At 42.4% G+C, this 14391-nt stretch overlaps 1 protein-coding gene across 1 annotated transcript in view; it reads left to right on the top strand.

Annotated features, from left to right (window-relative positions):
- Positions 1-14391, top strand: part of HOMER2 (homer scaffold protein 2) — a 315280-nt gene that overhangs the window by 132518 nt on the left and 168371 nt on the right. The window contains exon 3 of the mRNA XM_077472968.1: positions 11452-11583. Coding sequence (XP_077329094.1) covers positions 11452-11583 — 132 coding nt within the window. The remainder of the gene's footprint in view (positions 1-11451; positions 11584-14391) is intronic.

Here is a 14391-nt window from a genome sequence, read left to right as displayed (position 1 = left end):
CATGTGATGACAGCTACTGTTAACATCTAGCCTGCATGTTGGATTTGGAACAGCAAATCATCTGTTCGCTTCAACATGCATTGAAAGAAGAAACTTGTCATTTGGACAATAGCAGCTTTCAGCTTCCCAGACAGGTCTGTATTTTTTAATATTTAGCCTAGCATGTGTGTACTGGGAAAGGGCACGCTTGTACATCATGTACCCGGTGTATGGAGGTGCCTCTGAGGAAATAGAACAGGTAGTTAATCTTGAGCTCTCTGATCAACATTTGCTTCACATTCATAATTTCCATTTCACCCCTCCAGTAACTGTATGGGAGATTAACGATTAACCACTTTATTTAAGAAGGGCAGATAAATGAAGAAACAAAAAAAATAAATAAAAAGAAAATACATACACTACTCTGGAAAAGTGTAGGCAGGTGTGAAAATTTTTTGTACATCAGGGATGCTTTCAGAAATAGAAGCGTTAATAGTTTATTTTTATCAATTAACAAAATGGAAAGTAAATGAACGGAAGAGAGATCCAAATCGGATCAATATTTGGTGTGACAACCCCTTGCCTTCAAAACATGCAATTATTCTAGGTACACTTTTGAAGGAACTCAGCAGGTAGCAAACCTGGTGGAGAACAAACCACAGATCTTCCGTGGATGTAGCCTTCCTCAAATCTGTCTAATCCCAGACACACTCTATGTTGAGATCAGGGTTCTGTGGGGACCAAACCATCACTTCCAGGACTCCTTGTTTTTTTTTTTTTACACTAAAGATAGTTCCTAATGACATTGTATTGGGGTCGTTGTCCTGCTGCAGAATAAATTTGGAGCCAATCACAAGCCTCCCTGGTGGTATGGCATGATGGATAAGTTTCTGCTTGTATTTCTCAGCATTGAGAACTCCATTGATTCTTAGTAGGTAGGTGAGGTTGACACAAGTCCATCAAGTCCAACCTATGTGTGTGATTATATGTCAGCATTACATTGTATATCCCTGTATGTTATGGTGCTTCAGGTGCTTATCGAATAGGTTTTTTAAACCATTGATGGCCCTGCTGAAACCCCCGCCTGTGGAAAAAAATTCCACGTCCTTGCCGCTCTTACAGTAAAGAACCCTCCCCTTCTCTGTTTTATCCCTATTGTGGGGTCACCAGTATGGTATTTGTAAATTTAAATCGTATTTCCTCCCAAGCGTCTCTTCTCCAGAGAGAATAAGTTCAGTGCTTGCAACCTTTCCTCATAACTAATATCCTCCAGGCCCTTTATTAGCTTTGATGCTCTTCTTTGTATTCACTCCATTTCCAATACATCCTTCCTGAGGACTGGTGGAACTGGACAGCATACTCTAGGTGTGGCTGGACCAGAGTCTTGTAGAGCGGGAGATTTATCGTTTTAATTTCTGGAGTTGATCCCCATTTTAAAGTGGTTGTAAACCCTTTACAACCACTTTAACCTATAGGTAAGCCTAGATTAAGGCTTACCTGTAGGTGCTTGAAATATCTCTTTGCAAATCGCCGTAGGACGATTTCTTCTGCGCATGCGCCGGAGTTAGAAAGGGCATGCTGTGCCTTTTCTAGCTCAGGTCAGGCCGTTGAAGGCGGCTCCTGCACATGAGTGATGTCATGCGACTCCGGCCAGTCACAGAGCCTGAGTTTGCAGCCCAGGAAGGAAGAGGGGTGAAGAATGGACGCTTGCTACTAGCGATGCAGACGGGGACATCGTGGGCTTCTACTGGAGGTAAATGTCACATAATGGGCTACTATGCGATGCATAGTAGCCCATTATGCTTTACCTTTGCAGGGAAACAGAGCCTATCATCTACTAGGACCCCCAGGTCCTTTTCCATCCTAGATTCCCCCAGAGGTTCTTCCCCCCCCACTGTATAGATTGCATTCATATTTTTGCCACCCAAATACATTATTTTACATTTTTCTACATTAAACCTCATTTGCCATGTAGTTGCCCATCCCATAAATTTGTTTCCACATCCAGCAGAGAAATTATTGCCCTGCTTAGCTTAGTATCTTCTGCAAATGGAGACTGAACTTTTTACCCCATCCCCCAGGTCGTTTATGAACTAAATAAATAGGATTGGTCCCAGGACAGAACCATGAGGGACCCCACTACCCACTCCTGACCATTCTGAGTACTCCTCATTTATCACCACCCTCTGTACTCGCCCTTGTAGCCAGTTTTCAGTCCATGTATGGTCCATGCCAATGGACCTTTATTTGTACAGCAAACATTTATGGGGAACTGTGTCAAATGCTTTTGCAAAATCCAGATACACCACATCTACGGGCCTTCCTTTATCTAGATGTCAACTTGCCTCCTCATAGAAAGTTAATAGATTGGCTTGGCAAGAATGATTCTTCATGAATCCATGCTGATTACTGCTAATGATGCCATTCTCATTACTAAAATCTTGTACATAGTCCCTTATCATCCCCTCCAAGAGATTGCATCCAATTGATGTTAGGCTAACTGGTCTGTAGTTCCCAGGGATGTATTTTGGGCCCTCTTTAAATATTGGCGCTACATTATTATTCACGATTTATATAGCACCAACAGTTTACGCAGCGCTTTACAATGTATAGGGGGACAACACAATTACAGTACAATACAAAAGGTACAGGAGGGCCCTGCTCGTAGAGCTTACATTCTAAAGGGAGGGAGTGGTGGTACAAAAGGTAATAGCTGCAGAGAATGATTTGATAGGGGTGGCCTACCAAGAGCAGCTGGTGAGCTGATAGCTACTCATAGCTGATGAGTAGTGAGCACTCTTGGTAGTGTGAAACGCGTTGGCTATTGTTGCTTTGTTGTGACCCACTTTTGTTTGATTCTGCTTCACGAATAAAATACATTTTAATTTATCTTGGAGTGCGGCCGTCCAGAGTTCTTCAATTATTTGCAACAAGTGTATGCCGTGCCTGCACCTGGGTTTCTCCATTCCTGGAGGGGCTGTTTTATTTTCTTGGATTTGTGGACTTGCATGGAGCGGTGGTTCTCTCACATTTGCTATGGGGGCACCCGAGCCGAGTCACAGCTCCCTGTGTCCATTCAGACACAGAGCCACAGCCCTTCCCCGCCTCCACTCTCTCCTGATTGGCTAAATCTCTTTGAGAGCACCGGGAGCCATTGGTGTCTCTGCTGTGTCTCAGCCAATCAGGAGGGAGACTCATGGACAGATATGGACCTCAAGTAATGGGGGGGCTGCTGCACACAGAAGGCCTTCTATCTTAATGCATAGAATGCATTAAGATAAAAAAAAACCTTCTGACTTTACAACCCCTTTGTTTCCTTGGGTGACCACTGCCTCTACGGTTCTCAACATTGTCTGTTTCTATGTGCTACTTCAAAATCGCTTGAACAGCATATTCTGAAAGTGAGGGTCCTGTTAAAATCCCCCTGTTCCCACCTACCTCCCTCCGCATTAATGATCAGTTGTCCCACAGGAGAGCAGAGAATGTTCCAGCACCCATTACCATACCATAGATTTGCAAAGTCAGCAGGTGCCGAACAGGGAAGGATCTAGCCCAGGATATGATGGGCCACACACAAGGAGCCAACAGGCCACGTTTTGGGCACCAGGGTTCTAAGTGAAATGCCATTTAGGCTGGGTTCCCACCTATGTGAATTGGATGCGTTTTCCCCGCATCCAATTCACATGGTAGGAGATTGTGACCGACTCTCTATGGAGCCTGTTCACATATCTTCGCTGCAGCTCCAGTGCAAATTTGCACAAGGGTGAAATCTGACCTGAAACGGTAAACTAGGACGCTCCGGACCCCTGCTGTGAGCCGCATGCGGCAATAGTGGGAACCCAGCCTAAAAGTTTTTTAATTCGATGGCAAGCTTACTGAGAATTACAGGAATACTCTATTTTTTTTACATTTTTTTACTGAGCTATAATGTAGCCTATTTTATTTACGATGTGCCTTTGCACACAGGCACGTAAACGAGTGTCGAGTATTCCTCAGGAAAATATGCATTCCCGCATATGCGCACAAACATGAATTAATTTTCCCTACTAAAGTATTGTGCATGTGAATGCGCATATATGTGCAAATACGCACAAATTCACGCAAAACAAACACCTAAAATTACATCCAATCAAAACAGAAGCTCAAACGTCAGCACCATGTGCAAAAGGCCTATAGCATATATGGGTTATGTGATGGGGCACGCTATTATTGAGTGCTAAACCAATATTTTTAACATTTCAATAAATTATATATAATTAATAATATGAATTTTGTGGTTGAACAAACATATTAAATGGCATAGTGCTTAAAGTGGAAGTAAACCCATCGATTTAAACAGTTTAAAAAAAAATGGCATGCCAGGAATGCTAACTGCACATTGGCTGTGCTCTCAACCAAACTGTCAAGCCACCCAATGGCTGGTGTCATAATGGATCACATGTGCAGCACTGTGGCAGCTGAAGATTAAACAGAGGCAAAGATGGCAGCTTCCGTGGATGAAAACGATAGGGGAGTTTACTTCCACTTTAATGGTGATACAATCAATTGAACGTAACAATTCATCAGAAATGAAAAGTCCTTCAATGATGGTAATAGTGATGCAATCAGTGAGGTAAATAATTCATCAATTCAAACTCCATATGCCTTTTAGTGAATGGACTCCAATTCATGCACCGTCACCAAAACTTTCTAAATATCACCTGATGTGTGTGAGTAAAGCCCCATACACACTATCAGTTTTTCTGTTGAGTTTTTCCTTCAGATTTACCAAAACCATGTAGTAGAAGGGCCTGCCTGATTGCATACAAATGGAAACTCCTAAGGTTTGACCTCATATTATATGGTTTTGGTAAATCTGAAGGAAAAAGTCAGCAGAAAAACTGATAGTGTGTATGGGGCTTAAAATGCCTACTCACCAAATAGACAGGACCACTTTAAGGCTGCTTTCACACTGTGACAGGTGGGCATTGATGGTAAAACGCCACCAGATTTAGCAGAGCTTTACCGTCGTTTGAATAAAGGGTTAAATGCACCCGTGTAGCGTTGCTGCCGAAGCGCTTTGCAGGTGCGATGCCCATTCAGGAGTGGTGGAGGAATGGCTTCTCCACTGCCCGAAACATGCTGCTTGCAGGACTTTTTCTAACGTCCTGCAAGCGCACCGCCCCAGTGTGAAAGCACTCTGGCTTTCATACTGGGGGTGCAGGGGAGGCATTTTTGATTAGAAACCGGAAGTGGATACCCGGAAGTGACATGACCAGAATGCACCTCGATGTACGTTTTCTTTTTACAATGTCAAAAGGAATCGTCTGATGACCTTGTAAAAGGAAACTGTGTTACGCTATGGTCCCTTTCATGTTTATTTTCTAATGGACTATTGTGGTGGAGAGAAGGTTATAAATTAAAAGGTTTCCAGACACATCTTCCTTGGTCTACAAGCAAGTCTATTGATCCACATTACCTACCTGTTTTGACCTTCTTTGACTTACTCACACATATCGGGTGATATTTCTATAACGTTTTGTTGAAGGTGCATGAATTGCAGTCCCATCACTAAAGGACATATGTACTTCGATATAATTGCATCACTATTACCATCATTGGACTATTGATTTCTGATGAATTGTTACGTTTGGTTGTATCACCATTAAAAACAATGCACTTTTATGCGTTTGTTCAATCACAAATGTTTATTACTTATATATAATTTATTTAAATGTTAAAAATGTTGGTTTAGCACTCATTAATTGTGCCCCTATCACAAAATACCCCAATTACTTTAGGTGAGCACGCTGCACTTTGAGGGGGGCAGCTTAGTTTTTGTTTATTATCTGTAGCACAAGGTTACTTCACATTGACCTATAACATACAGTTGTGCCCATAAGTTTACACACCCTAGCAGAATTTATGATTTTTTTGTCATTTTTCAGAGAATATGAATAACACAAAAACGTTTCTTTCACTCATGGTTAGTGTTTGACTGAAGCCATGTTTTATCAATCAACTTTGTTTACTCTTTTTTTAAATCATGATGGCAACAGAAACTACCCAAATGACCCTGATCAAAAGTTTACATACCCTGATGATTTTGGCCTCAAAAAACATGCACACAAGTTAACACAGAGGGGTTTGAATGTCTATTAAAGGTAACCATCCTCACCTGCTATCTTTTTGTTTGTAATTAGTGTGTGTGTATAAAAGGTCAATGAGTTTCTGGGCTCCTAACAGACCCTTACATCTTTCATTCAGTGCTGCACTGACGTTTTCTGGATTCTGATTCAATTGGAAAGCAAAAGAATTATCAAAGGATCTACGGGAAAAGGTAGTTGAACTGTATAAAACAGGAACAAGATATAAAAAGATACCCAGTGAATTGAGAATGCCATTCAGCAGTGTTCAAACGCTAATCAAGAAGTGGAAAATGAGGGGTTCTGTTGAAACCAAACCACGGTCAGGTAGACCAACGAAAATTTCAGCCACAACTGCCAGGAAAATTGTCCGGGATGCAAAGAAAACCCCACAAATAACTTCAGGTGAAATACAGGACTCTCTGAAATCATGTGGTGTGGCTGTTTCAAGAGGTACAATGAGGCACTTGAAGAAAGATGGCCTGCATGGTCGAGTCACCAGAAGAAAGCCATTACTACACAATGCCACAAAGTATCCCGCTTACAATGCGCCAAACAGTATAGAGACAAGCCTCAAACCTTCAGGCACAAAATCATCTGGAGTGATGAGATCAAAATTGAGCTTTTTGACCACAACCATAAACGCTACATTTGCAGAGAAGTCAACAAAGCCTATGATGAAAGGTACACCATTTCTACTATGAAACACGGCGGTGGATGGCTGATGTTTTGGGGATGTGTGAGCTACAATGGCACAGGAAGTTTGGTCAAATTGATGGCAAGATGAATGCAGTATGTTATCAAAAAATACTGGCGGAACATTTGCATTCATCAGCCAGGGAGCTGTGCATGGGACGTACTTGAACATTCCAACATGACAATGATTCAAAACACAAGGCCAAGTCGACCTGTCATTGGCTACAGCAGAATAAAGTAAATGTTCTGGAGAGGCCATCTCGGTCTTCTGACCTCAAAATCATTGAGCCTCTCTGGGGAGATCTCAAACGTGCAGCCCAAGAATTTACAGGAACTGCAGGCTTTTTGCTAAGAGGAATGGGCAGCTTTACCATCTGAGAAGATAAAGAGTCTCATTCACAAATGCCACAAAAGACTTAAAGCTGTCAAGGGGGGCAATACACAATATTAAGAACTGAGGAATAAAACTTTTGATCAGGGTCATTTGGGTAGTTTGTTGCCATTATGATTTAAAAAGAGTAAACAAAGTTGTTTCATAATAAGTGTTTGGCTGAAGCCATTAACCATGAGTGAAAAAAAAGTTTTTGTGTTGTTATTCATATTCTCTGAAAAATGACCATTATTTCTGTCAGGGTATGTAAACTTATGAGCACAACTGTATATGTTCTGCATTCCATATAGTCTGAGATGGATAAACAAGTGCACTTTTTCTGTCCTGAAATTTTTTCTTGTCTGTAACAATACCTTCATGTGGTCATTGTTCTAAAGCTCCACAAACCCATAAACAGTTGTCTTGGGAAGTATGTGAAATCAGTTGGAGATCTGCTGATGCTGTCTTTTTGCATCTGTGCTGTAAAGTCTACTCAATAAAGAGGAACTTCAAGTTTTTTTCCAAGTTAACAGCTACAAATTCTGTAACTGCTGACTTTTAAAAACCAGGTACTTAACAAGCCATGCATTCCAATGATGTCTTCCTGCAGCCCATTCTTCTCACTGCTGCAGATCTCCAGGGCTGCCGTGTTGCATTTTGGAGCTGGCTGTGACTTCCTGGTGAATAACTACCGGCTCCCCACTGCAGATGCAAAAGATCATGTGGTGCAAGGAGACTGGTCCTGCAGCTGCCTCGGCAGGGCCATTGTTCTGTCAGATTACATTCCATCAGTTGCGCATGCATCCACTGCTACCAGGTTTCCTAATCTGACAGAACACCTGCAGTCAGAAGGTGGCAGCGGACATCTTACTACACCCAGCTACATCTGGAATTTAATTCCATTAATTAATTTTAGCAATAAAGTGCGAGTATATACAGTTAGGTCCTTAAATATTGGGACATCAACATAATTCTAATATTTTTGGCTCTATGCACCACCACAATGGATTAGAAATGAATCCAACAAGATGTGCTTTAACTGCAGACTTTCAGCTTTAATTTGAAGGTATTTACATCCAAATCAGGTGAACGGTGTAGGAATTACAACAGTTTGTATATGTGCATCCCACTTTTAAAAGGACCAAAAGTAATGGGACAATTGGCTGCTCAGCTGTTCCATCGCCAGGAGTGTGTTATTCCCTCATTATCACATTTACAAGAAGCACATATAAGGCCCAGAGTTAATTTCAAGTGGGCTATTTGCATTTGGAATCTGTTGCTGTCAACTCTCCATTTGAGATCCAAAGAGTTGCCACTATCGGTGAAGCAAGCAATCATTAGGCTGAAAAAATAAAACAAACCCATCAGAGAGATGGCAAAAACATTAGGTGTGGCCAAATAAACTGTTTGGAACATCCTTAGAACAAACCGGTGGGCTCAGCAACACCAAAAGACACGCAAGACCACGGAAACCAACTGTGGTGGATGACTGAAGAATTCTTTCCCTGGTGATGAAAGCACCCTTCACAACAGTTGGTCAGATCAAGAACACTCTCCAGGAGGTAGGTATATGTGTGTCAAACTCAACAATCAAGAGAAGACTTGACCAGAGTGAATACAGAGGGTTCATCACAAGATGTAAACCATTGGTGAGCCTCAAAAAACAGGAAGGCCAGATTAGAGTTTGCCAAACAACATCTAAAAAAGCCTTCACAGTTCTGGAACAACATCCTATGGACAGATGAGACCGAGATCAACTTGTACCAGAGTGATGGGAAGAGTATGGAGAAGGAAAGGAACTGCTCATGATCCAAAGCATACCACCTCATCAGTGAAGCATGATGGTAGTAGTGTCATGGCGTGGGCACGTATGACTGCCAATGGAACTGGTTCTTTTAATTGATGATGTGAGTGCTGACAAAAGCAGCAGGATGAATTCTGAAGTGTTTCAGGCAATATTATCTGCTCATATTCAGCAAAATGCTTCATAACTTATTGGGCGACGCTTCACAGTGCAGATGGACAATGACCCAGTGCATACTGCGAAAGCAACCAAATACTTTTTTAAGGGAAAGAAGGGGAATGTTCTGCCAAGTCAATCACCTGACCTGAATCCGATTGCGCATGCATTTCACTTGCTGAAGACAAAACCGAAGGGAAAATGCCCCAAGAACAAGCAGGAACTGAAGGCAGTTGCAATAGTGGCCTGGCAGAGCATCACCAGGGATGAAACCAAGCGTCTGGTGATGTCTATACCTTCCAGACTTCAAGCTGTAATTGACTCCAAAGGATTTGCAACCAAGTATTCAAAAGTGAAAGTTTGATGGATGATTGTTAATCTGTCCCATTACTTTTGGTCCCTTTAAAAAGTGGGAGGCACATATACAAACTGTCCTACACCGTTCACCTGATTTTGGATAAATCACATCTTGTTCGTTTCATTTCAAATCTATTTGGGTGGTGTATAGAGCCAAAAAGATTAGAATTGTGTCGATGTCTCAATATTTATGCACCTGACTGTAAATTAGTATATTGACATCTGTGATGCTGTTTGGATGTTGAATTTGTAAAGCCTAATGCCCCGAACACACATCGGATTTTCCGACAACAAAACCGTGGATTTTTGTCTGCAGGTTGTTGGCTCAAACTTGGCTTGCATGCATACAGCCACACATGTTGGCCAACAATTATGAATAGAGGCCGACCGATATATCGGCCGATATTTGGCGTTTTTTAATTAATCGGCATCGGCTGATTGTGCTGTTAAAAAAGGCCGATGATATCTTAAGCGCTACTTGCAAATGACATCAGTAATAGAAGTCAATGCAAGTTGCCTGAAGACATCAGTGAAGCGACTTGTTTCCTCTCTGGGCAGTCTGCCAAGAAAAGAGCAAAGAGATACAATGTTTCCACTTATGAATGAATTCAACTCAGTGTGTAGAAGTTCTCAGTTTGACCATTTAAAGACTAAATCTTTTCTGACACTTGATGCTTACAAATAAAAATCCTGTATTTTCTGCAAGAAAATCACTTAAAACCCCCAAAAATTATATATATTTTTTAGCAGAGACCCTAGGGAATAAAATAGTGGTTGTTGCAATATTTTATGTTACACGGTATTTGCGCAGCGGTCTTTCAAACGCAATTTTTTTTATAAAAAACGCACTGCGGGATCAGAGCCCTCTCCTGTCGGGACAACACTGCCAACGTTTCCCTGCTGGAAAACGACTTCATCCCCAGCCCAGCGTGCCTTTAGTATCTGTGTCTTTAGACTGTGCAGCCCCAGCAGGAGGGGAGAGAGCCGGGACAAACTGCTGCCAGCCAGACGTGCAGCAGGAATCGGGGAAACAGGGCAGCTTGCAGCGCCTGTGAATTGGACACTGGATGTTTCCCCCAGAGGGTTAGTGAGTGCTACACAGGGCAGACAGGGAAAAGCACCGTAGGCACATGCAGCATAGGAGCAGATCAGGAGGTGGGAAGGATTAAATAGGGACAGCAGTGGGGATACATCTGGGGACAGCAGAGACAATGCTGAGATCACACATTCTGCCTAGGAGCGCAATAAAGCTGACCCCCCCAGCCTGTCCATTTGCTACCCCAGCCTGTCCATTTGCTACCTTAGCCTCTCCATATACCTGTTGGCCATGGCTGGCGTGAGGAAGCAAGCCGGTGCCGCCACCATCTGTCTTCAGGCTGGGTCCAGAGGTGCAGGTGTGGGCCTGCAGGCCACAGGTGAAGAAGTGGCTGGAGAGGCAGCGCAAATATATCCACCTCTACCGTTTACATGGGCAGGGCAAATGGGGTGGAAAATGATATTTCGTCTAGGGTGTCAAAAATCCTTGCACCGGTCTTGCATCTGGGACCTGTGACATGTCCAAGGCCCCTGTGAGTGGGGAGGGGGAGAAAGTGGGATGAGTGGTGTCATACTAACCTGCTTGAGGATCGTGAAGGTGGGAATGGGTACTGACAAAAGACAGTACTCGCTTCCCCTTCCCTTTACCCCAAAAGAAAACCTCCATATCAGTTGCAGGCTGAGTAGTGCCCCACATTTTGGGTGATGTTCCACTTTACTTTGAAATCTGTCATTTTGGAAGAGGTCTCCTGTGGCACAAGTGGGTAAGTAAAGGGGGTTCCTAAATTTGGAGATCACCGACTAGTGAACTGCAGTTAGGCCTGGAATAAAAAATGGTATACTGAGATTTTTGTTTTAAGTTATATACTGGACTGTGATTTTACATAAAACAACCAAATGATTTTGTTCTCTCCTTTTTATCACTACAGGTAATAATAAACAGCACAATCACACCCAACATGACTTTTACAAAGACATCACAGAAGTTTGGCCAGTGGGCTGACAGCAGAGCGAATACGGTTTTTGGACTAGGGTTTGGATCAGAGCAACAGCTTTCAAAAGTAAGTAAAGTACATTGGTGTTTTAAACCTGCATTAAACCCAAAATCAAGCAATTTTTATATTGCAGCTTACCAATTCCTAGATGTGATGGCTGCATTGGTTTTCTTTTTTAAGGCTTTCTTTGCTCTTCTTTTTTTTTTTTTTTTTTTTTCATCTGATCCAGCCAGTAAGTCAGTATTTTTTTTGTTTGTTTTTTTCAAAAGAACACGCTGTCTTGCAGATTTATCACTTACAGAGATGAGACAAACCATTTAACTCTGGAGTGCTTACAGTGATCAACTTTTATTTATGTAAACCCTTTATCCCAAATGGGGTAAAAAATGTTTGCTTGAACTGTCTATAAAGTGTGAGTTGGAGTTTTGCTCCAATTTGTTAGCGTATTTATATCTGCTAATACATTTAACACTACCTTAAACCACAAATTGACAATGCTGCTGTCTGCTGTGCTCTCTGTGCTCCTTCATCCAGAGTGGGAGCACTTTAATACAGGAGGTGTGTTACTGGCCAGATCACCAGGTGAAAACAAAGGGGGGAAAAAGCTTTAAAAAAGAAAACAAATGCAGCCACCACATCTCATGATTGATAAGCTGCCATATATTACATTTTTGGTTTTGGGTGTAATACTGCTTTAAATGTTATTTCTAAGCATGCCCTTGAGTTTTCAATCATAATTTTATTTTTGTTTCAAATTTCCCAAGTTTGCTTCAAGATGTTTTATTTAATTTTTTTCTCATATGGTGTATTACAGGCCAGTCTAGCAAGTTTTAGTTCTAAAAAAAAACCCTAAGGTCTCCTTGCCCATCTGAAAAGTGATGCCCAGTGGACCATGTTTCAGAGGTGGCTGAGCAGCAGTTTACATGTGTTCAGGTGGTGATGCTTCCCCTTTCTGAATGTCTATTTTTTTTCTTGATCCAAAGAGGACACGCCAAATAAACTATGCGACACCACAAAGCATTGTGGCATGGTAGTGTGAACGGGTGAGTGCCCATCATGCTATGTTGCAGATGGGCAAGCAGTAGGTGGTAAAAACGCAGATCAACTGTTTATACCACCCCTTTGCCACCCATGTGAACCAAGTCTGGAGCATTTTATCAGTAACTGTCAGGTATATGAACGCTCCATTAGGCCCCTTTCACACCGGGGTGGGAGCTGTATGGGCGTTACAATGGCGCTATTTTTAGCAGCGGTACACCGCTTCTTCATCGCTTCAAAGAGGCTGCTAGTAGGACTTTTTTTTTACCGTCCTGCTAGCGCACCGCTCCAGTGTGAAAGCCCTTGGGGTTTTAACACTGGAGAGTCAGCAGCGCCTCTTTCAGGGCGCTTTGCAGGCGCTATTTTTAGCGCTGTAGCACCTACAAAGCACCCCAGTGTGAAAGGGGTCTTAGAAGAGATGATCTGTAGATTACACCTTCTGTGCCCCTCTATAATTTCATTTCACTTTGTTTCTGGGGCCTGTTTTTTTTTTTCTCAATTCATAGCTAAGCTTTGGCAATTGCGATTCTACTATTCATCAAATGTGCCTCATTGACCATTAAAGGCAATCTCATTGGACAGTGCGATGGCATTTGTTGGAGCTAAGCCATGAAGACCGGGAAACACAGGCACTAGTAACGCAGTGAAGCTAAATCAGAGGATTTGAGCTAGTAAAGGTGACACTTTGTCATTGCTTGCCCTTAGGAAAGATTTAACCATATAAAAACCATAGAGGTCCACTTGCTATGAGGGCACTAGTGTGCTCACTCCTAAGCCGCTTCTGTGTATCATTAAGACACACAGAGCTTGTCTCTGGCCCGCCCCTGCTCCCTCCTCACTGGCTGTGATTAACAGCAGCACAAGCCAGTGGCTCCCACTGCTGTCCCTGCGCCTATGAGGAGAGGGAGAGCCACATTGCAGGATCAAGAGAGAGTTCAGTTAAGTATGAAAAGGGGGGGGGGGGGTGTTGGAGCTGCACTTAAAATGCATTAAGGTAGAAAAACATTTTTACAATGATCACACAGACACCTTCAGAGTGGTCTGGGGCCCCTGGAAACTATCTTTCAGGTACCCAGGAGGATAATTAAGTGGCTGACCCTTTGGGATGGAAGCCTAACCGCTTTCTCCCACATCCATCCCTCTCTTCAGCCCCAGCCTCCTCTTCACTTGTAATGTTTTCAACAACTTTTGTAATTCTCTCCTTTTCTGTATTCTCTTTCAAACTATGTGCTGTAGCACTTTATAACTCTGTGGTTCATTCATGTAATGGCCTCCGAAAGCCCATCCACCATCAGCCAACTCCACCTTCATAACACAATAGCGGAGACATATGGAATATACAATACCCTCCTTGTGAAGCTTTAAATTGCCAATTTATTTATGAATGCAAATAATAGATAATGGAACTACATTGTTACCCATTGCCTGAAATGTTATTCTTCTCTTGTACTTAGAAAAAAAAATCTATAAAAACCATTGAAAATAAAAGATTAGAATGGAATATAGGTGCACAGGAGGGGGGCAGCCAGCAATCGACACTGCCAGGAAGTGTTGAGTTGGGTTACTCTGGCCCAAAATTCAATCCTCCCAGTGTGCAGAAGAGAACATCTAAAGATGTTTGCAGCCAGAGCCTGCTCAGTACTATTATGCTGAATTCACACCTTTCCTTGTGTCGTTTCATGTGGTTACGCATGCATGGTGACATGCACTGACATTGTGATCAGTAGGCGCTATAACCTGCATATATCAACAAAAAAGAAAAAGAACACGGGTCAAAGCAACACACAGATGTGAACTAGAACAATCTAAGACTGTAGTCTACAAACTGTGGCTTGG

Source organism: Lithobates pipiens, unplaced genomic scaffold (genome assembly GCF_037356315.1).
Source record: "Lithobates pipiens isolate NorthernLeopardFrog02 unplaced genomic scaffold, aLitPip1_a1.2 Scaffold_8, whole genome shotgun sequence".
In the NCBI taxonomy this organism is placed as follows: Eukaryota; Metazoa; Chordata; class Amphibia; order Anura; family Ranidae; genus Lithobates; species Lithobates pipiens.
Note: the sequence above shows the minus strand (reverse complement) of the source record. Positions and strands in the feature narration are given on the sequence as shown.